General features: G+C 35.1%; 1 protein-coding gene across 15 annotated transcripts in view; it reads right to left on the bottom strand.

The window, feature by feature from the left end:
- LOC126741664 (voltage-dependent calcium channel type A subunit alpha-1) overlaps positions 1 to 25,202 on the bottom strand; it is a 771,245-nt gene that overhangs the window by 12,297 nt on the left and 733,746 nt on the right. For 13 of the 15 annotated variants that reach the window (XM_050448203.1, XM_050448189.1, XM_050448197.1 and 10 more), the window contains 2 exons: positions 9,177 to 9,367; positions 4,544 to 4,815 (listed from right to left, as the gene is read on the bottom strand). In XM_050448203.1, the coding sequence (XP_050304160.1) occupies positions 4,544 to 4,815; positions 9,177 to 9,367 (463 nt within the window). The remainder of the gene's footprint in view (positions 1 to 4,543; positions 4,816 to 9,176; positions 9,368 to 25,202) is intronic. The other 2 variants (XM_050448199.1, XM_050448200.1) reach the window with 1 other exon arrangement.

The raw sequence follows: 25,202 nt of genomic DNA, 5'->3' as shown, positions 1-25,202 counted from the left end.
TGACGAAGAAGAATCTTACAAATATCTAGGAATGAAGCAGGCGCAAAGAATAGACCATAAAGAATGAGCTGACTACTAAATTCACGAAAAGAATACGACTCCTTAAAACAAATTTTAATCGCAGAAACTTATTTAAAGCCATTAGTACATACCGAGTGGTGCGTCGCCGAGCGGAACATAAGAAAACCCAAATTTTAACGGGGTCAATTATTGGCTTCCCTGAACATTTAACAGAAAAAATGTAAGATAACTTTTTGAAGAGACCAATCTGGCAAACCCTCGTGCAAAATTTCAAAAAATTTTAATAAGCGAATCTTGAATTATTCAATTAAATGTAACTGCAAAATTAGCAAATTTTCGGTTCAGGTAAAACCAAACGGGCACCGGTAAAATGAATATTGTCACTCACGTGAGGAAAAGTGTCAATAAATCAGTAACAGTTGATATTTGAAAACAAGTATGAATTATTCAATCGACGAAAAAATAGCCATAATTAAGTAGCACTATGCAAGAAACAGTTTTAGAGTAGTATCTGAAATGTTTTCAGTTTATTTCCCCACTAAGCCCATTCCGTCCATTTCAACTATTAAACGTATTGTCAATAAGTTCGAGTCCAAACGTACCGTAATAAATAATTGTGAATGTTCAACTCAGGATATCGAAAATAGAGCCGAAGAAAGAGAGAACAGAGATATGAATATTCTACTGAGTGTGGAGGAAAATAAGATGCAACAAGACAACAAGATACAAGGTTAGTACGAAGGTTCTTGGGCAAGAGATAAATAAACATCTTACAACGGTATTGCGCACTAAAAAAATACAAATATTATTCGTATAAATTCGAAAAACATCAAGAGCTGCAGGAAGGAAATGAAGAGCGAAGAATCGCATTTTGTTTTGAATTGATGGAAAGAGCAAATAATGATAGGATTTTTTTTTTAAATATTTGTTTTACCGATGAATGTACATTTACACTCAACAATGAACCAAATGTTCAGAATTGCCGGTATTGGAGCCAAGAAAATGAACATCGCTTTGTTCATACTCGGACACAATATCCCCAAGAAACAAATGTATTCGTGGGAATTATCGGACACCATATCATTGGACTCTTTTTTATGGAATATAACCTAACAGCTGAAACCTATTTGGACTTATTTCAGAATCAAATTGGACCCGCCTTGGAAGAAGCTGTTCAGGAAGATCAAATGATCTGGTACCAAATGGATGGTTGCCCGGCCCATAATTTTAAAAAAGTTATTGCATTTTATTTTATTTTATTTTATTTTATTTTTCCACACTTAGTAAAATATTAAGAGTTCTGTTCTTTTTTTTTCGGATATATTTTTGATCTTCTTAGTTAAACATTTACAATTATTTATTGCAATGTCTTTGAACTCGAATTTACTAACAATAGGTTTAATGGTTGAAATGGACCAGATAGGCTTGATGGGAAAACAAATTGAAAATATTTCAGATACTGCTATTGGTTTAATTATATTCTAAGTATGATAAAATTATTTTTTTATAATCGATAATAATAATTGTTATTGGTTTAACTTCATCGTTATATTAAATAAAAGTTTAGATAAAAAAGTAATGTTAACGTGTCTTACTTTGAATGTATGGTTGTGAGATTGATAAAACGAAAAAAAAGCATTTCTTGTATTCGGCTGTACGTCAGATTTGATAAAGCCTTATAACAAACTGTTTGCTGGTGGTTGGTGTCTGCTTTTACCTGAACCGAAAATTTGGTAATTTTGCAATGACATTAATTAATTGAATAATTCAAGATTCGCTTATTAAAATTTTTTGAAACTTTGCACGAGGGTTTGCCAAATTGGTCTCTTCAAAAAGTTATCTTACATTTTTTTCTGTAAAATGTACAGGGAAGCCAATAATTGACCCCCTTAAAATTTACATGGGATTTCCTATGTTCCGCTCGGCGACGCCCCACCTGGTATAGATTTTATTATATGTAAATCTTTGCTTTATTATAAACCACTATTTGTGCTTGTATTATATATACCTCCAAAATAACCGGTGAGAAGTTTGAAAGATTCTTTGATATGCTATTACAATTAGACATAACTGGCGACTTTCTGATAATTGGCGATTTCAATGTGCCCAAAGACACCTATGTTAATTAATTTTTTGAGTTAAAGTAATATGTTAAATTAGTCTAATACGCTGTTAGATTTAGTGTATTGTAGTGTTGAATGTAGAGTCAGCCAAGATGAATTACCAATTCTCGGTTATTGAGATTTAGGTATACAAATATAATATATTCTATTTTAGGGTTATTAATTTGTGGTTGCTTATTTTTATACAGTGACTGCCTAAAATTCCGCATAAATTCGATAAAAATTAGAGACATGATTTTTTGAGAAAACACTTGGACCCATCGATTTTTATTTTAAGTTGCGTATTATTGTTATGTATAGGATAGTTCACATAATATGCTTTCCTTTATAAGGAGCATGTGAAGCGGTTTTTTTATAATCGATGAACTGTCATACTTTTTTTTTCATAAAATGTATTTTTTTTCTTATTTTGACAAATAAACGATTTTGTATTTGTATTTGTATTTCACATAAATTTTTGTATACAGGGTGGAACAAAAAAAATATATGACGTCATCGGTCATTTTTTTAAATGGAATGTTATTTTTTTTATTGCATTTATGAAATATAGGCGAAATTTCAAGCAAGTTTCGTACAACACACCTTATCTCAAAACTCAACTGTTTCCGAAATATTTACATTTAAATAACAAGAAAGCAAATAAGTACGTCTATTTACAAATTAATGTCAAATCGTGGAGAAAATTAATGTTATAAATACTAATAATTGTTTTTATTTTCATGGTTGCACTTGTAAAGAATCTCCATTTTCGAATGTCACTGTCAGTTCGAAAATTAATAGTTTTTATTAGAATAGCTTATGGCTAATTTAACGGAAACCCAACGAATTGAAATTTTGATGATGCTAGGGTATGGGGATCGAGTGCGCACACAAAAAGAAGTAAGTAAACTGTTTAATGCCAAATACCCAAACCATTCTATTTCTCAGTGAACAGTTAGTAGAATAGAGCACAAATAACTTCAGGACATGTTAGGGATTTGCCAAAATCAGATCGTCCAAAAATTTCTGAAGAAACAAAATAAAATGTTCTGCTCTCCGTCGAAGAAAATTTAAACAATGCAACTTTAGAAATTTCAGTTGATAATAATACAGCCGGATTGTCAGTAAGACGCATCTTAAAAGCAAATGAATACCACCCTTATAAAATTAGACTAATACACGAATTAAATGAGGACGATCCTTATCGAAGAAACCGATTTTGCCAGCAAATGATGAATATTTGCAATAATAACCGTCAGTTTGTGTTACGAGTTTTGTTTTCGGTTGAAGCAACTTTTTGTTTAAACGGTGTCGTAAATCGCCAAAATTATCGGTACTGGTCAGTGTCAAATCCACAGTGGGCAACTGAGGCTCATACACAGTATCGTAAATCTATTAATGTTTGGGATGGTATCGTGGAAAATAAAGTAATAGGGCCATACTTTTTCGAAGAAAATTTAACAGGACAACGCTATTTAAACTTTCTTCAAGAAGATCCTTGCTTTGGCTGCCCTATACCCAGACGAACAAGACCCTGCTGTCCCGACAGATAATTTGTGGTTTCAGCAAGACGGCGCACTGCCACATTTCTTTCGAGTTGACCGTAATTACTTGGATACAGTGTTCCCAGGAAGATAAATAGGACTAAGAGGGCCAATAAAGGAGCCGGCCAGGTCACCAGATCTAAATTCCTGCGACTATTTTCTATGGGGGTACTTGAAGAGTAAAGTTTATATTGAAAAGCCAAACAACGTAGAAGATTTAAAAAATAGAATTAGATATGAAATTAGACGTATATCATCCAAAATAATTGATAGTGTTTTACATGAGTTTGTAAACCCTCTTGCTTTCTACCAAGAATGGGGATCGGTTTGAACACTTCATACATTAATAAGAGTTTTCACAGTTTATAACATTATATCTTTCATGTTTTCTTAATTTATAAATAGACGTACTTACTTGCTTTCTTGTTGGTTAAATGTAAATATTTCTGAAACAGTTGAGTTTTGAGATAAGGTGTGTTATACGAAACTTGCTTGGAATTTTGCCTATATTTCATAAATGCAATAAAAAATATAACATTCCATTTAAAAAAATGACCAATGACGTCATATCTTTTTTTTATTCCACCCTGTATACAAAAATTTCTTTTCTTAAAAAATCATGTCTCTAATTTTTATCGAATTTATGCGGAACTTTAGACGGTCACTGTATAGGAAGCTTAAAATTATTGCTATAAATTGTTAAAATATAGTTTATACTATGATGTCGCGGAGAATATTTAAGTTTTAATTTATGTATGTCTTTATTATATCTTAAAAATTGTTAAAACATTATTGTAACCTTAAGCTCTGTAAATGGTTTATACTGTTGGGCTGTACTGTTAAAAAATAAAATAAAAATAAAAAAATAATGCTTACCGTGAAACTTTGGGTTTATACCCATTAGGCACCGGACTAGGCAGCATTCTACCTCCTCTCCCCAGCTGAACCGCTTGCTCGAAGCTGAGCGGCACTTGGGGATTATCCCCCACCATAGTCCTGTTATGGGGATTACTAGTGTTATGGGCGGGGCCGGAGAGGGGCGCCATCGGGGGAGGCACAACCCAACCAAACTCCCTTAGAGGTTCTCGATCCCTCGGGAAGCTGTGCGGGTGTGAGTGTGGGGTGGCGTGCGCCGAATGAGTTTGTATCTGTGACAAATGAGTTATATATTATACTAGTTTTAGTTCTTTTTTTAAATTACATGCTATTAGGATAAATGATCTTTTTTTAAGAAATACAGTGACACTAAAGGCCAAACCCTATGGTACCCGAGTAGTGCCAGTGCTACGAAGGTATTTGTAGATATTTTTTTTTAAAGTTCTGCAAGATGTAATATTCGGAAAAAACGTGCTATAATAGTTGATTCCACAGACTTTCACTTCTCTATAAATATAGCAACGCTCTAGGAATTATATCGGTGAGTTCGGAAAAGCATTTACTCTAATAGTATCGATATCACATATGGAGTCAAAACTTCTAGTTATCTCTGGTTCTCCGATAAGAAATAAGGTCCTCTTCTGGACCAAATCAAGCAGCCTTAAGTGTGTTTTGGTGCAAAGCTTCATATGTGACAGCAACACGCAAAGATGGACAAATCTGAGTTACGGTGTATATAGCCTTTTCCTTTTTAAAGACAGCATTAAGTTTTTGGGAAACCCCTTTTGCTATTCCTACTACATGATCATGAATATACATATTGCTTTCAACCTTCACACCTAACAAGCGAACTGACAAACATAGCGGAAAAGTAATCCTGAATAATAAGGCTTGGGGCGAATGAGGTAGCCTATTTTCTAAATACAACAGCCTGAGTCTTAGCTGCGTTAAACTTGATTGCACTCACCCCATTCCAAAATGATATTAAGATTGGAATTAATAGTTGCTACCTGGTGACGCACCGCGAAATAATTGTGAATTTTTTAAAATGCAGGTATAAGAGGCAAAATTCGATAATCACTTCTCACGTATTACCAAACCTTCATGGTTGAGGTAAGTTTACGTTACGTCTAGCTTTGTAGGCATTGCCTTGCGCAATACTGTACACAAAATGCATATCACATATTTCTCTGTTACTGTAATTTATTTGAAATGAAAGTTTTAAGAACTCTCACGTATAGAAAAGTCACTATAAACTGGTATAAATTACCTACTAACATTAACCAAACTAATATTTTATTTACTGGAAATGTGTACAAATACGCAACGATATCATTAATAAAAATTTGACGGTTGAGTGTATTTAAATTTTGACCAACAATCGACTTTATTTCTTGCATTCTTTATCTTTTGATATGTTTTTCTTAGGCAACAAAATTTAAATAAAAGTTCCCATATTTTTTTGAAGTTTACTTTTTACTTTTCTGTATTTTTTATTCTTTTTGGCATTTTATAAGCATTTTCGGACATAGGTTTATAGGAGGTATACTGATACATTCCTTAAGAAGATCTGTCACCAACGATACACAATCACCTGGGGGGATGCTTGGGAATAGGTTAAAGACGTCAAACGAGACTAGAAAGATTGCGGGTGGTAAAGGCAGATCTTTTAATTCATCCGCTAATGGTGAAGAATTTTTTATTGAAAAGGAACTCTTAAAGTAAGTGAAATAGTTATCACTTAGTAAGTGAAAATTTTTTATATCGGCCAAACAGTAAAAGTAACATTGTAAAGAGATCGAAAAGACTAGAAAACGCAATCTTTGCCCTTCAAATATAAAATCTAATTTTGCTAGACACATACAATTTCAATAGCCATAAATTCGATCCTCTTTTAGACAACAAATAATTACATTTTTGCCATAAAAGTAATAAACTAGATTTACTAGAAATTTTAGAGATAAATAGAGCGATACAGAATAATGGTATTACATGTGTCAATGATCAAACAAATCATTCATCCACACAATTTTTTTAATTCTCTAATTTTTAATGCTAATTTATAACGCCTTTTCATTCTCTCATATTAAAGAGTCAAAAACATTTATATTTTATTTTTAAGTATTATTCCAGTACCGCCATCTGTAGCCAACTTATTAAAATCTATTTTTGCAAATTACGTGTACCATACTTTAGTAAGGCGCACGCCATCGTTTGAGAATTGATATGGTTCTTTCGTTCTCATTTCTTGTTTATAAAACAATTTTCGTATTATAATGATATAATTTTAAAGTTTTTGTAAATCCATGTTTGGTTCCATTCTCACGTATCTTAATGTAAGTTTTACGTTTTCAACGTCCAATTATTTATTCGTTAATTAATTAAGATTTTTATCATTATTGTAGATGCCATTTTTATTAATTTTTAGTCGTTTTAAACTTTTAACCTTGTCTTTAGTTACCCATGGACTTATATAAGAAGTTAGGATTTTCGTTTACTAAGATTAAAAGCTATTGGTAAAAGTTATTCTTATTTTAGCATCAGTACTGAGTACATCCTAAACAGACTGTAGGTGACATGCATGTATGTGGTCTTTTTTTATTGTTTTCAATACTAAACTAAAAAATTGTGTAAGTTAATTTAGCTTGCTTTTTCTTTTTATGTAGTCAAGAATATCTATAATACATGATAAGGCAGATACAGTTTTTTTCTGGAGACATCATAGCTTCTGCTTATAAATAACGCCTTTACATAGCAAAGAATTTTGCTTGATAACAATACAATCAAGCTTTACTATAGCAGACTGAATGCAAATGTTCAAATAGTTTGCTTTTGTATATATATTCTAATAGTTTGCTAGGATAGTTCAAACTCTTAGAGAACTTATAGTTGTTCTGTTGTTCCGTAGCCCAAACTAATAAACCAGTGTATTTCTGCCAGTATTTTCCCGGATATACTTAAAAGAACGAAAGTGGTTTCTATATTTATGGATACGAGAGGAACTAACAAATAACTGCCCAATTTCTCTTCTTCCCATAGTTGCTAAAACTTTTGAGTCAATTTCAAAAGATCAATAAACCATCTATTTTGAAAAAAATTATCTATTTACAGACTCTTAATTTGGTTTTAGAAATCTAACATTGGCAATAGATAGACCCACACAAAATATCACGGAATGATAAGAATTGGGTATGGATTGATATACGTCTTTTTACGACCTCACCAAAACAATTCATTATGTTCCTCATGAAATCCTTATTATATCATTTGAATGTTAATAGTGTGAGACTAATTGAGTCATACCTTCAGAGTCGTTGCCAATATGTTTATTTTATGAACAGTGTGTCAACTGAGAGGAGCATGGGTCATGATGTTCCACCGGTTTCTGTCCTTGGTTCTCTGTCATTCCTTATATACATTAATGCTCTTTCAAACGTTGCAGATGATACGAGTACTGTTCTTGGGTACTCCGCTTCTGATCCTGTATTGGACATGATAAACGATAGGCCATATATAATAAAAATCTTCATAAATGCTTTTTAGACTTTCCCTAAATGCATCGAAGACCAACAAGTTAAATTTTAGTTTAAAAAGAAATTCACTTAATATACTAGGTGTAGTCTTACACATAAAATTTCTAGGAGTTGTTTTAGATCATAAATTAACATGGAGAGATCATAATATATATCACCTATCAGGTAGCCTATGTAGAATACTTGATGATAAGATCTTTAAGGGCTATTACATCCTCGTCTACTATTTTGTCTGCCTACTATGGTTACATTTCTGCAAATATGTGCTATGCAATTCTGAACTAAGACAGTTCTACCAATGCATAGGAAATCTTTAGGCTTCAACGAAGATGTATCAGGACTATGGTTGGGATAGAGTTATAGGGATTGTTGTCGACAGTACTTCGGACACCTCCATATACTTGCATTTCCTTGCTCCTATATCTATCAATGTTTGGTTTACATTGTTAATACCATGTCACAGTTTAGAACTTATTTAGATATACACCATTACAACACCAGACATAGTAGAAATATTATCACAGACTATCATAGGCTCCCTAGAACCAGACGAGGCTCTGACTACTGTATCCAGTTCTTTATTGTTATTATGTCCATATAAGAAATCTTAATCTCAAAACCAAGATATTTTTTAGGAAAATTAAAATATATTTGGTAAATGGTGCCTTTTATTCTTTTGAGGAATACTTGGAAAGCAATTTTAATTTTCTTTGACTGATGATTCTATACGAAGGTTTGTTCTCTTACAGGTGTTCTGTTTGTTATATTTTATATAAATTGTGTTTAGATTTTAATTATGTTTTATATTTATTTGTATATATATTTTTAGTCATTAGACTTATTATATCTTGACTTGTACAAGCACATACTATATATTATATTAATAAATATTTGATTTGATTTGAGTTTTCAAAATTTTTCTTACGACCAGAATAAAATATGGGGTAAATATTTTTTTCTAGCTATCGGGAAAAGGTAAGCATGTTAATAATTTATTAAGAACTATATGAAGAAGCACAGTTTTTCAACAAAAAATTTGAAAGTATGGATTTTTTATATTAGTTTTTTTTTGATAATAAAATATTAAATATTATACTCACATGCGTCGGACTGGCATTGAGTTTCGGAAAATTGATGGTCCCTGGCTTCAGTTGCAAAGTGGACGGTTTAGAAGGCGTTGGTGGGAGTCTCCTGCCCTGCCCCCTCCGGCCGCCTAGCACCGGATGGCTATGCTGAACTGACCCCTGGTGAGCTGCGCTATGCTGCATCGGTATACCTACCACAGCACCGGCTGTAATATTAGAGAAAAAGCGGCTGGTGCGGTTAGAGTTTTGGGTTGTGCACATTTAGGGTTAAATTAGTATGAATTACGTGCAACTAGACAGCTATGCATTATCTAAATAAGTGCGCATATTAAAACATCTAATCACCATATTATATTACAAGTCAATCTATCAATAAAATTACAAAGTATTATTACAAAAGTCAAGAATCAAAAAGAAAATATATTACATATGGACGCATCTCTTAACATATACACGAATTTTATAAATATACCTGGACTGCTAATGCATATGGCCACAATACTCAAAAATGACCACCGCCTTGTGTCCTTTTGATGTTGGTCACTCTGAATATTTTTAGTGCTGCCAACAAGAAATATATTAAATAACGGTAATGAAGTTGACAACGCTGACGTTTGACGTGTGAGTATAGCGAATTGCCTAGTTTTTGGCGATTTGTAAACGACGCTTGGGCATATCTTCTGCAACAGGCGATATAGCTTCCTCCTTATTTAATACGCGGATAATGTATCACAATCTTTATTTGGTTCACTGTTTCTCAAAACTAAATTATTGTGAATTGTCTGTCTGTGTTTATGAAAGAATAAACAGTTTTCGAATGCATATGTTGAGACGCTTAACATAGACGTAAACGTTATCTTAACCGCTGTTTGACAGCTCTCCAAAAAGTGTTTTCGAAATAGGTGATACGTTTACCGCTAACCAAACATCAACAAAAAACTTTATTTCCAAGAAATTCGTTTTCATTAAATCAGGCAAAAATTATTGTGTATTATGTTCTATTTTGCTGGATCAACATAGGGATTATTTGCTAGGGCGTCCATTAGAAGTATTTAGTCATCTTCATCATTAAATCTTGACCTACTTCTATTGAATTTTGTCAAGACACTGGAATTTAGATTTGGGTTAATCGTGGTCATACAAAATAAAAAAATAAACAAATTTCATTTTACTTTTTCAGACAAAATGAGACTATAAAGTTGAATTACTAATTATTATTATTTGACAATAATGTAAACAACATTAATGCGCATGCCTTTCGCTATGTTAGGTATTAGGATTTATAAGATTCACGATTATCAGAATAAAAAACAAATATTTTAAAGTGCATGAATCTATCCCAAGTTAGTTGAAACTTTGTCTCATTTTAGGTGAGGATTAGTTTCTTTTATTCAACGTTTAACGAAATTCTTAAAGAGGTACAAGAAAAATCACAAATCTAACACCTCAAATTCTTAACTAAATGTAACCTTCTATTTTGTATTTTTGTAAACATAACCTCTAAAAAACTTTAATTGTTATGTTTCCCTACAATTGGCACAACTAAAAGTGAGTGACCAACATCAAAAGAATACAACCACGCAAAATGGGGGCCTCTTAGTAGTGGCCATTTACTTTTCATTGAATTGGCAGTCCAGGTATATTTATTAAGTTTGTGATTTTGACTAACATCTATATTTCTTTAACATTAGAACTGAGGTACTTTTAGAAAGAGTAAAGAGCCTTATTATCAATAACCAAATAGAAGTGACACAGCGTTAAAAACATTTGGATTTAGAGAGCCAGCAAGGGATGGACCTTTAGGAGTTGATGAAAGCTACGCCCAATATTTTTGCATAATTTGGGTAGATAAGATAATCATATCGTTTATCGTTTTGCAAGTGAAAAACATGACAGTTTGATACTAATAACACAAGAACCAGGAATACCCAAAGATGCAAACGGAAAGCTAGGATACAAATCAGAAACTAAGAAATTGGACAGAATATATCAATAAGTTGCTTAAAGAGAATACAATAGGATAAATAGAACCTGTAATGGAAGGTGGAGAGTTTCTAAATCTTTTAAAAATATAATTAAAACATACAGCAAACATGGGAAAGAAGTAGGGTCGGTTGAAACAAAAAAAATCAGTTTCCAGTTGAAACAATAAAACAGGTGAACGACGATACCTTGGATATACTACTGGATTTACTTAACGAAGTATACAAAACAGAACATATACCAAAACTGTTGTGAATATAAAACATTATCTTTTATAACTCAAGGTTTTTTAAAAATAATATTTGGATGCAATAATATAAAACTAGAAAAAGGAATAGATGACAGTCAATTTGGGCAAGCAAGAAACAGACTAGATACCAGAGAGGCGTTATTTGCACTAAATATGTAAGCACAGAGGAGTCTTAAAACAAGCCTTTGCTAAGGTAAAACACAAAAGACTAGTTAAAATTCTTAAAACAACAGAGACTAAATCTTTATTAGAATCAGCGCGCACAGATAATAGTGATCAATGAACGAAGCTCAGAAATAGAATTAAGAAGAGGAGTGAGACAGGGATGTGTTGTTACTCCTGCTCCTCAATGTGTACAGTGAAGCAAGTTTTGAAGAGGCACTATCATCTAAGGGTTAAGGAATATTAATAAATGGGAAAGTAATAAACTATATAAGACTTGCGGAGTGAGTGATTTTGGCAATTGGGCAAGCTCCGCGGAGGGAACCAGTACATTTTGCGAACGCTCAGACCAATAGCAGATATACAGGGTGGCCCATTAGAAAATTAATTTTTCGTTGCGCCGTAGATCGTACCTGTGTAGTGGGAGAAATGCGACCGTAGAACTGTCGTATAGCTCATATTTGGGAATTTAGTAACTTTGCCGCAAAACACGGGAGAGCAGCGTGTTTTTTGCGTTCGGGCGTATTATGAAAATAATCATGCGTACGTAGTTGTTCGTCGAATTTTTCGTCGACATTTTAGACTGCATGACATTAATGAGGCTCCCAGTTCAAATCTAATTAAGCAGCGGGTTAGAAGATTTGAGAAAACTGGTTCAATACAGAAAACTCGAGCTCAAGGTCGACCAAGGACTACACGAACCGTCGAAAATGTTCAACGGGTGACTGAATCGGGACGTGCTACACCAACAATGTTGACTCGCAAACGGTCTTCAACTCTAATGATTCCGAGGACGAGTCTGCAACGAATGTTATATCTCGATTTGAAACTACACCCTTATAAGATCCAGCTAGTCCAAGAATCAAAAGCTTCGGACCTGGAAGCAAGAATGACTTTTGCAAATGTAATGTTGGATACTTTTCAAGACTTTGAGAGTATGCTCTTCTCCAATGAAGCTTACTTTCATCTAAATGGATTTGTGAATAGACAAAACTGTCGTAATTGGAACTCCGAGAATCCGCGCGTGAAATATCAAAAACCACTTCAATCTCCGAAAGTTACTCTTTGGGCTACAATTACTAAGTGGGGAATTATTGGACCTTTCTTCTTTAAAGATAATCGAGGCCGAGCCATTACTGTGAATTCGGAACGCTACACAGCAATGTTAAGGAATTCTTTAGCCACATATTTGCAAAACTCGCACCACTATAACCTAAATACGTGGTTTCAGCAAGATGGAGCTACTTCCAACTTGAGTATTGCAGTGGTAAGAGAAATGTTTTCCGCAAGACTGATTTCTCGCAGAGGCGATATTTCATGGCCTCCTCAAAGTCCGGACCTTACTTTAGCTGATTTTTTTTCTAATGGGGACACCTTAAGAGTAAAGTGTATTGTAATAATCCTACAACTATTCCTCAACTTAAGAATAATATCCGACAGGAAATTGGATTAATCTCACAAGAAATCCTTATTAAGGTATTCCAAAATTTCCGCACACGATTGGAGGAGTGCCATCGCAGAGGACATCATTTGGACGATTTAATTTTTAAAACATAAATTCCCATATACTCTCTATATATTTCAGTCAATAAACAATACCAAAACATTGTCGTTATTTTTTACTGAATTTCTTAAAAATTAATTTTCTTATGGGTCACCTTGTAATAAGAAATATAATGATAGATTTAGAAACACAAAAAGAAGTGTTGGTACAAGAATTTCATGGTTAAGAAATTTATGGGTTACTTAAATTTACTAAGTGTAGCTCAATCGAACTTTTAAGAGTCGCGGCAAATAGAGTAGAACAGCAATGATGATATCCAACCTCCGATAGCAGATGGCACTAAAAGAAGAAGAACGAGAGATAATTGTGCATGTCATTATGGGAGCGGTAAAGGACCAAATTATTATAGGCATTATAGACTTGCAACTGCGCAAAATTATTTCTACAACATTCATGATGCTGGGGCCCCGTTATTATACATACACATTTACGCTGGAAATCAGTCAATATATGAACAGTGCCCCCACACTAAGAGTGAATGAGAAAGTGGAAAAGGGATACAACAGTAGCATAGACTTATTCTGAAATTCTGAAAGGTTCTTGACTAAGTTTTTCCATAGCTTACTTATGTTTGAATCAAATTATACCAGCGTCAATGAAGACTCCAAGGAAAATTATAGAAAATTCTTCACGTTTAGCCACGTGATAGTTCATTGTCCTCGATCTAGCACTGTTTAATGATAAAAACCAGAATCAGTTGCTAGATAAAAGTTTGTTAGATAAAAACCAAAATTTCACTCTAATATAGATGTCGGCGAATATTATCATGTAGTAATATCAACTTGTAGTAGAATCACCAAAAGAGTTTAGCAAAGGAAGTAACATCGAGCATCGACAATGTCACGCACTTAAACTCTCAGGATGAAGATTATCAAATTTTCGTCGAAGCATATAATATAATACATACAAGACACCAGAAATCAGTGAGTAGTAGATCTATCTACCTGACGACTAAACTTATTTTGAAAAAAATGATTATCGAATTCAGAAAATTTGTTGATTTGTTGATTAAGTAGTTTTTTAAATAAAATTCGATAAATCGAGATATGTCAAAGAATATATTTTTATTTATAAGAAAAATATGACGTAAAACTCACTTTTACTAAAATTTTATGTATTATACTAATAATTTTTCTACTCTATTTATGGTGATTCTAAGCTGCTACGCATAAATTTGGGATTTTAAAGCTAAGAACAAATATGGTTATTAATACAGTACCTCTTTTAAAGGTTGTTTGGCTTAAAATAAAGTAATAGATAAAGCAAGGCTCAAAGCTGCCTTATTAAGCCGCGAAATTAAAGCCGCAAGTATTGACAATAAAACAATTGTTCTCAAACTAAGCGAATTTATAGGGTAACCAGCATAAATAGTGTAATACTTATCACCAAATATTCAATATTATACTATTGGAGTACTGCTCAGTTGTGTGGTCACCATATTTTCAAAATCACACAGTTTCCTTGGAACGTGTTCAACATAAATTTCTTTGAGTATGTGCTTTTAGGAAAACCATGATTACAGAATGACGGTACAACGGTTAAGCTTGCCTTAACTTAGTGCTCGCAGAGAGATATTTGGCATACTGTTTATGTTTAAACTTGTTAAAGGCATGTTGGACTGTCCTATTCTCTCAAATTCAATTGGTGTTAATGTAGCGTACCAATGGCTAAAACATCAGCCAATATTCTATATTCCCTTTCATAGAACCTTGTATGGTGTAAATAATCCTATTGATAGTAATTTGACCCTGATAAATTATCTTGATATTGATGTATTTAATTTATCTTTAAATCAGCTAAGGGATTACCTTAATCCAACAATTAAGGTTATATATATTTTATTGTTAATGATTAAATTGGATAGTATTTAGGTATAGGTCATGTACCAGGTTACCTCTAGAAGGATTTCTATTTTTTGTTTTCTCATTAGTATATCAATTTATTTTTTGTTATTTGCTTTTTTTAGATTGTTATTTAAATGTTAATCAAACTTGGAATTTTTGTAACAGCTAATGGGGTTTTCATAAATAAATAATAATTTTCTATTTAAAATTTAAAGTAAATTATTGCATATGCATCAAAATTGTCACTAATATATTAATATAAAGAAAATAGTTAAAAATAACCAGACGTAAAGGGTACTTCAATAAGATTCATAACACTCTAGTTGCGAGTTATGTTTGACAGTCATACATAATATGACATGGTTATGACACAGAAAATCTCCCGGTAAAAATGAATCTCTTATAGAAGCATGCTCTTGGTGTGTTTAAGCTAGTTTCCTCTCAGACAATAGGTGCCGCCACTAATTTTCCTGTGAATTGAGATTGATTTTCCCATCTCATAGAGATAGAGCCGTTAAAATGTACAGTATGTGCCGTACATTTGATATTTTTTCTGATTATTATATTTAAATTAGTAGGCTCGAGTCGTTCTACCGTCTGCCTTTACAGTTCAATTTGTTTATGTGACTAGTGAAAACAGGCAGAAACAATAATAACAGGATTCGAATCTGAGATCGCACGATCGCACACCTAGCTAGTTATCTCACCGTTCCACCAGAGTAAGCGTTCCTCATTATTTGGTATTTTATGTTTCTTTATACCATTACAAAAACATATTTTGAGAAATGCCTGATTCTAATGATAAAAATAATAAATTTCAAATCCAGCAAAATCATTTCTTCTCGAAAGAGAACGCTGCAAAATGTAGCCTAAGGTGGTAAATTGGGATTTTATTTGGAAACATGTTTACTAATCGTAAAACACTAATATCAAAATGGCGAAAGTTTAATTGCCATCATTCGTAAAATGCATCCAATGTTGGGCAGAAATAATATTCCTAATCTTATAATACTTGTTCTCCTTCAAAACAAAACATCACACATTAGTTCTGCTTTAAGCAAGAAGTTCCATACCAACTTCGATATAACCCTGGTACAAGGATTTGCTGATTATTGTAGACTCTTCTATTATTTTCTTTCACACATTCGAGTATTGCAAAGATTTATGTCTATAGGACCGATGCAAAATTCCCTAACATGAAGGATGGATGAAATAGCTTGTCTTTCGTTGGTCTTTAATCAGATCAGTTCTCCACAAATCTTACGGCCTCTGTCGCTTCACTTTTTTTAACTTCGAAGAGGGAATGAAAGTTATATCTGAGAATTATGTTATCTGATTTAATTTTTAGTATTTTCTCGTCATAGATTACCTATCCCAATTCTTTAATGTCGACCACTATTTTTTACTAAAAAATTAATTCTTTTGTTTTAGATCCCTACTAGAACTGCCAAGTATAATAACGACAAAAAAGGCTCCCTGAGTATTGCCACTGCCTCTTAACTAGATCTAAACTGATTGTTTTTTTTTCTCAGATAGCTTTAATTCAGTTACCAAAAGTGACTGGGATTGATGCGTTGCTAAGTGATATGATTAGAACATCAGGACGATTTCTTTCTTATCAAGTGGCTTTAATAGAAGTCTATTTAGGTCGCTTAAGGTTATTTCACCATTTCCTATAACCTGCTACAATAAACGTTATTATAAATAGCACTAAAAAAGGTTTGGAGGTTGCATGTCTGTAATTGATTTATCAAGGGCAGTGAATGTCATCATTCTTCAATATGATGGAGCCCATATTTCTTTAACTTATCTGCAATTTTCTTTTTTTCCTGCATCCGCGACTCTATATGTGTAGATTGCATTAGAATATATGGCTGATGCCTCTTCTGAGCGTTACCAATCTGTTCTCTTGAAGTCCTTAGCATCTAACTTTAAAGATGTTAGCTTTAGAAATTGCGTATTCTAACGGTTTCATTCCATTATTCTTTTTGGCACTAATAATTTTTTTATGTATATTACTAATGAAGCTATCAAAAACGAATATCTCCAGACAAAAACAGAGTACCAGAAAAAAAAACACCAAGATGCAAAAGACAACAACAACAAGGTTAATTGAATAAAAGTAAATACAAACGACTAAGTAAAAAATCATACACCAACAGCAAAGAGAAGACTTTACAGGGGCATTACGGACCAAACACACTCCACACCATAATAAGCACGCCAACTACTACATTTCCAAGGGCTTTCTTAAATACATAAAGAAGAGATATAACCTATGATCAGCTTCAGCGATTTTTTAACATCGGAAGTTGCTAAATTCATATTAAGCATTATCCAACCATTGCAGGGAAACACGAACTTAACTGTACGAAACTCAGCTCATTTCGTCAAACTCTTTTAGGCCACTGACGTTAGACTCAGCAATAGGATAGCTTTTATGTTGAGAGCCTATATACATATTTGCTCATCGGAGAATTCCGTAACAGTATTAGGGAAATACTGTTAAGGAATGGAGCGAGTGTTTTATAGATTTGTTTTTGTAACTCCTACATTCAATTCAAAAATAGATTTTGTGCTCAAGACGAAGGACCTTCAACGGACTCATCGTTATCTTCAGTAATAGCCAACACAACATGTGTTGGTTATTATTATTCGCTCGATTACGATGTAAATGAGGATGTACTCCGTCTACTGAACCAGACTGATCAAACCCGTAGTTTATTCTGGCTATTGTTGAATGGTAGATGTTTTTACCAGGATGTCTCCTGTTAAATTCTGCTGCAGCTTCACGAAATGTTCTAACTCCATCGCCAACTAGCCGCACTACTTCAACTCTTTCGTTTAAATTATAATAACCCATAATTGTTCGACAAGCAGTCAAAATGAACTAAATGCATGAAAACTTTGACAAACTGTCAGGAACATTTTCTTTTATAGCATACCTGGGTAAAATTCCCACAAAATAATCAGCGAAATCGAGTTTTAAAGTGATAACAATTGGCGCAGTCGGTAGGATCCGTAAAACGTCAACAGAACAAGAGAATTCTAACTGTTAACGGCGGATTCCAATCCCTTAAACAGATAACGGACCATCTTCAGGACTCCCAGAGAACAAACAAGGCATCCTTACTCATTGGCACAGGCAGTGGAACATCGTTGGAAAACCTCTGTTTGTTCTGACCAATAGAGAACAAGACAACTCCATACATCTGGCTTTAATATTCTGCGCCCTGTTCGCAATTTCCTTATCCCAAACATTCCTTACCCCTATAAACAACACCATAGGAATCTTTCTCCATGAAGAGGGAAACATAAAAATTTCAAATAACAAATGGACTCTTTTAGTCTATAAAGACTTACTTCCAATAAAAAAAGCAATATCAAAGAACGAAATTATTTAAAACCATCTATTAGATAATTTTTACAATGTACAGACCCCTAAAATGACTATTTTTAAAACAGAAGTCTAAACGCACATAAGTCTTCTTAGACAAATTTCCGACTTAGTAAATTTAAAATTTGAGGAAATCATTGGCGACACCAAAAAAATATTTCTTCATCGAAAAACGTGGTTTTATAAACGAAATTGGTACCATCTGGAAATCCATTACTGGTAACCTAGATGCCTCTGATGGTGAATACTTCAATAGTTGCATCGAAAAAATTGCCCGTGATGAAACGCAAACTGAGTCCCTGATAAAAAATCAAATATCGGTTACTACTTCTGTATTTAAGAACTTTAATTCAATAATACAAAAGTTCCAGATCGACGAAGAAACGTATAACAAAAATTCTAAAACCGTCAAAGATTCTATCGCGAATCTTACTGATACTACGGGTTATTATGCCGCGAAAATAGAACTTCTTGACACCTGTGAATCTCTTATGGAGAGCTATGCCTTTATTGAACACTCCTTAAATGATATTCTAAATGCCATCACTTTGCCCGACTAAAAATTCTACATAGTTCCATTATCACACCAATTGATTTGATCAGCTCTCTTAAATAAATCTCTCAAGCAATAAATAAAAACAATCTAACCTTACCAGTCTATTCATCTAATACTGCTCAATATCTCACCATAATTGAATTAGAAGCATATCAATCTGACTCGAAAATAGTTTTCATTCTTAAAATTCCTCTTGTAGAACCAGAAACTTATACCTTATTATTATGTTATAGAACTGGATTTCATCACATCATTTCAACAGCACAGAAACATATTGCGCGAGATGATGATTTGATGCTTTACGTATCTTTGCAAAATTTGGAACACTGTACAAGCTTAGGACGAAGCCAGAAAATCTGCCTGGACACACTACCTCATCCAATCGATAGAGATGCGATTTGTGAAGCACAACTCTTGAAGCAGAACGCCCAACTATTACCAAAAACCTGCCAAGTTAACGTTCTCTTAGCCAAAGGTTATAACGTCCAAAATATAGACCAAAACTTATGGTTAATTTCACTGTCTGATCCACCACTCCTCACCATTAAATGTATAAGAAGAGAGCCCTCCTCTAGTATCGCTAATCTAAATAGTATGCTGCAACTTCAACCCTCTTGTACAGCCTTCATTGGTAGCACCAGAGTTCAAGCAAAATATATTATTGAAACGTATCAAAATATCATCTATAAAAATCAGCCTGTACTTATTCCTTACAAATGTTGTGAGCATTTTCCAATTGTCCTTTCACCCTAATTGTCATTTTCGTTGCCATTTACATTTTGATAAAATGTAAACGCGAGAGACAACCGATGCTAACGATGAGTACCACTTCGACAGGTGACTTTCCATCTACCTCGAGAATTCACAACCGCAAATTTCAAAGCTTTAGACTCAGCGACATCCTCCCCAGAAGAAGACCTGCCGTTCATCCTGATGACTCCCCCGAAGACTCCACAAAGTTGACCTCATAAGAATGGGTTTTAATTAATTATAAGTAGAAACTAAGGAATAGGTAGTCACCGTTAGATTGGGTTTTAAAATATTTTTTTATTTATTTTATTCTGGTCCGTGAGCAGAAATAATCCGCTCGGTGAGCGATGATGCAGACGTCGCTTTAAGCTTACTCTTTCCAGTTCGGGTTGACAGTTGTATTTTTTAATAACCCGCGGTTTCTGGGTCAATTTGATCTTGAAAATTTCCTTCTCCTCCAAATCTTTACCGTATAAAGATGTTCTTATAATCCAAGTCTAAGTGTAAACTCTTTTTTTAGGGACCACGTGAGTCCATCAGTAATGGGATTTAAAAAAAGATGTTACGGTACCCCTAATTGTACCATTGTATTGGGGCTGTGCTTTTGTATCAGTTTTATTTGGTTTCCCCTAAGCCCTTCGTTGTGATATGTAGGACTTGGTAAGTCACCACGTGCAATTTTCTTTCTAAAGTACATCTTCTTACACTTATCAACCTCCTAGGATTTCACCGTCTACATCTAACTACAACAACCGCTAGTTTCGAGTCGAGAAAGCATAAAATAGCTGTGTGAACTTATGTCGCACGTGTAACTAAATTTTTTACTATAAGCTAGAAGGGCTTACCATGAAGTAGAAAAGGTATGTTCTTTACTTGTATTAATGTTTTTTTTTGTTATTTCGACCATTTAAGAAGTATTTACATTTTTCGTTGACAAAGAATCAAGAGGGGTATTAAAAATCTGTGTAGTTTATTTTAATTTGGTTATTCGGATTTCTACTTTTGCGTATCGTATCCTAAAACACAATAACCTGTAGGATCGACATACACATGCTCAAGCTCCAGCCATGGTGAATTTTACCAGCCAGCCACCATTGAACCACCCGTAGTATCAAACACCAGTAACAAATCACCAACTACCAACTTACAATTTTCACAGGACAGCGCCAATGGTAACATCACCATAGGCCGTTACAGAACTTCCGTCAACAAAATTCATAAATAAGACCTAATTCAAGTACTTACAATTGATTAACTTAAACTTCGAGGAACTTTTTTTATTGTGTATCTCTTATTGGAAACTTTCGCAACCATTTAAAACTATTGTGCTAATGTAAAACTTTTGTAACTCTCGAAACACTGTTCATTTTCACCCTGTAAATAAAATACTGCTATTGTTTTTTTTATATTGCCTTTTATTGACAACCCTACTAGACAAATTTGGAGTGAAAATCGAGTAAATATAACGTATTTTGCCCAGTCTCATGCAGCGACTTAGAGTTTAACTTTAATTAGCAAGCTAGCCATAAATCTTTTTTCATCTAAGTCGTAAGACATCTCGTCTTAAACATCACCAAAGACTTACTGGAGAACGGGGATCTAAGCAAACCAATAAAGACAACTATTAGGAAAGTCGCAGAAACCACAAGAAAAGAGTCACAGCAACTGGAGGATCATACAGAATTTTTAAAAACTTCGTACATCAAAGGAACTTCGAAGAAAATCGGAAAAATTTAACATGAATACTGCCTTCACTTTGAAGGCAATTATACAGAATGCCTGCTACATCAAGAACTAAGAATACCAAGTCCCCTCCCCCTTTGAATGTAGAGAGTCATATATAAACGCGACAGTGGCCACTGGAAGTCAAGACAAAAGAACATAAAAGTGAACACAAACTGGAGAGGTTTTTAGCATGTTTAGCACAATACGTTTGGTCGATTGGTTTCCCCTAAGCCTTCGTTGGGATATTTTTTTTATGGTAAACACAAGCACAAGAGGAAAGTCCTATGTCACTGTTGGAGTGGTGCTTGCGCGAAGATATTTGTGGGCATTTATTTTGAATCGCTGTAGGTTGTATGCGTCGGGAAATATGTGAGGTGGAAGCCCGTTCCACAAAGAAGATGTTCTCCAGATGAATGAGTCCCGATACAGCGACGTCCTTGAGATAGGCAGGTCGACTCGATGTTGCTGAGCCGCAACTGCTAGACGCGTCCTTCTTGCCGGAACAGCCCTGGGTGGAATCAGGCCTGCCAGCTCAGAGGAGCACTTACCGTGATAATAACGGTAGAATAAACAGAGATTGGCCACCTTTCTCCTATGCTCCAGACTATCCAGAATCTTTGTCAGTTCTGTCGATAAGACGAATGGCTCTCTTCTGTATAGAATCCAGCAGGTTCTATACAGAAGGTTCCATACAGGAGCTCCAGACATGCGAGCAATACTCGAGGGAAGGGCGTATTTGAGCCTTATAAAGAGTCAGCAGCTGTTCTGGTGTATACAGTTTTTTCGTTTTGAAAAGCACTCCGAGTTTTTTGGAAGCCGCCCTGGCGACCTCGGCAACGTGGTCATGCCAGGACACACTGTTGGTGACCTCGACTCCTAGAAGATGTAAAGATGATTTCATTGGCAATGTTTTCCCTGCCATAACCAGCTCCGGGCCACCAAGGTTAGTCTTCATCATAAATACTGCAGCCTGCGTTTTTTTAGCGTTAAAATTGACCAAATTGTTATCGCCCCACTCCAAGATTGCTCTAATATCGTTGTTGGTCGAAGCTACTTGTTGCTGCCTAAGATTCTGAGAACTTGCGGCTGTCGTTGGTTTGGCGGACTGAAATGTGCAAATAAGTGTGCTATCGTCCGCAAAGCTGTAGATTGGATTGACAGTGATGATGTCTTGCACTAATTTCCTCCGGTCTAGCTTCGGGGCTCTTGCCGGTTTCCTGATTTACTTTGTTGTTGATGTTTTTTTGGCGCCTATCTTTTCTTTCTTGGTCGCATCTCTCTTGTACTGCACTGAATTTTGTCCGGTCTAGCTGCGGGGCTCTTGCCGGTCTTCTTGTACTGCACTGGATTTGTCCGGACTAGCTGCGGGGCTCTTGCCGGTCTTAGGTTTGTTACCTACTCGCTATTTTAGGCGCCTATCTTTTTGTTCTGGGTCGCATCGAGGTGCATCAGAGTTGTTGACGGCCCGGGTCGAGAGGATTGACTACACGGGATTTTGGTGTGCTTATATTTATAAGGTAGGAGGTGGGCTGCTATTGGTCACGAGTCCAGCAGCAGTCTCCGCCCACCCAGAACGATCTTGATGCGGCCGTCTAGAAGCGGTCGGATTAGGATACCCTTGAGAACGTTTAGCGTTTGATTTACAAACGGAGCGTATTTTATTTTCTGATGGGTGTGTATGCGCCCGGTTAGTCTTTATGCCACCGAGCGTTCACTCAATCGCGGTGTTAAGGCTAAAAAACTCCCTTCCAGGGTTTGTTTTCGCGCCATTTCAATAAAAATTTGCGGATCTCAGGATGGTCGAGAGCTTTAACACGTTCCTTGAATTTTGTGTGTCTGGCGACAATAAACTCCTCTATGGTACTCATTTTAAGGTCAGTTCTTATATCTGAGTTTCTAATATATTGCGGAGCATTTGTGATCAGCCTAAGCGTCTTATTTTGAAATATTTCTAGGTAAGCCATAGTTGATTTAGGGATCTTTGAAAGGACACAAGACCCATATAAGAGCTTAGGTCTGATCACCTGCTTATACAAGAGGAGTTTATTGTCGAGAGACATCTTACTTTTCCTGCCCAAGAAAGGGTAGAGGCTTTGGACTAATCCATTGCACTGATTTATTTGGTTTTTAATATGATAGACAAAGGTATTTTTATTGTCAAAATGTACTCCCAGGTACTTCACCTCACTCTTCCAGGGGACCATCCTGCCCAGCACCGTTAAGTTCGGAATATCACGGTCCCATTTTTTGGTGATAAGGATTGCCTCCGTTTTATCCTCATTTATTTTAATTTTCCACCTCTCGGCCCATACCGCTATTTTATCAATGTGGCTCTGAATATACGCTGTTATTTGGTCCAGGTACTTGCAGCTCGCAAGGACACAAGTATCGTCCGCAAATAATGCCAGCTTAGAATAGTGATCGTTCTTTGGGATGTCTGCCTGGTATATATTGTACAGGGTGGGTGCCAAGGGGGAGCCCTGTGGGACTCCAGCTCTGATTTTTTTAAAATCTTGAGTGGTGTTATTAATTTGTACTGTGAACTCCCTGTTTTTTAAAAAGCTTTGAATAAATTTAGTTATACCCGGAGACACCCCAAATGTCGCCATTTTGTATATCAACCCGCCATGCCACACTCTATCGAAGGCTTTCTCGATATCGAGCGTGATCATGGCAGTTGAATACTTGGAATTGAACGAATCAACTAAACTTTGCTGGATCCTTGCAAGCTGTATTTCTGTTGATAGGCCCTTCACAAAACCACACTGTTCTGCCGGGATTATTTTTAATATACTTATTTCGTCTATTAGTTATTTATTATCTTGGTCGCATCGAGGTGCTCTAGCTTTTGATGGCTCGGAACGCGGGGAAAGACTGAATAGGATGAGGAAGCGTTGGTTGTATTTATGCACTGGGTGGGCGGCTGGGATTGGTTGGATACACTGGTTTAGGACACGCCCACCCAGCTCATCGGTTTTGGGCCGGTGTTGTGTTTTATTTATTTATGTGTTTTTTTTTATATATGTTTTTTTTTTATTTTATGAAGAAGTAAAAGTTTAAATTAAAAATTTCAAGAGAGTAATAATTGTAATGCTGGGTTTGACGTTAATTTATTTAGTTTAGAGATTAGATTATTTATTTTAAGATTTATTTCGTCCTCCGGCAAGGATAAAAGAGATATTAGAGTATTGTGCTGTACTGGTATTTCAATCTGTTTGGCCCCCAGGTCGGGTTGTTTTGTTGTTTCTGTCCTCCCGGACACCGGGCCCGATTTTTCTTACTGTTAATATAATTCGGATTTTTGGGGCAGCGCCAATAGCTAGCCGGGTGGTCGCCGCCACAATTGCAACACTGGGCCGGTGCTGCATGTTCTTTTTTGCATTCTGTGTATATATGATAGCCTTTGCACTTGTGACATCTCAGCCCCGCATTGCAATTGCTCGCGGCGTGACCAAATTCTTGACAGCGATAGCACTGCCCCACCTGTCTTATATTATTGACTTTAAATGTTCTTAGGTGCTCGACACGGACCCTTATGTTCAGGAGGTTATCGATTTTTTAAATGTCTTCTTGGTCTTTGCTGATTAGGAACCGGATGAGATCTGTTTTCCTTTTTCGGCCTGGGCCGGTGTTAAACCAGCCCATTTCTTCAGGCTCAAATCCCATCCGGTTTAGTGCCTCTTCTATCTCTCTTAAGTCGAAGTTCCTGTCAAATCCTCTCAGGATCAGGTTCAACTTCCTGTCCTCCTCCAGGAAGAAGGAGTGGAACTCCACCTCCCTTTCCCTGAGGAGAGCAGTCAGGTTTATGTG

Source organism: Anthonomus grandis, chromosome 10 (genome assembly GCF_022605725.1).
Source record: "Anthonomus grandis grandis chromosome 10, icAntGran1.3, whole genome shotgun sequence".
Classification (NCBI taxonomy): domain Eukaryota; kingdom Metazoa; phylum Arthropoda; class Insecta; order Coleoptera; family Curculionidae; genus Anthonomus; species Anthonomus grandis.
Note: the sequence above shows the minus strand (reverse complement) of the source record. Positions and strands in the feature narration are given on the sequence as shown.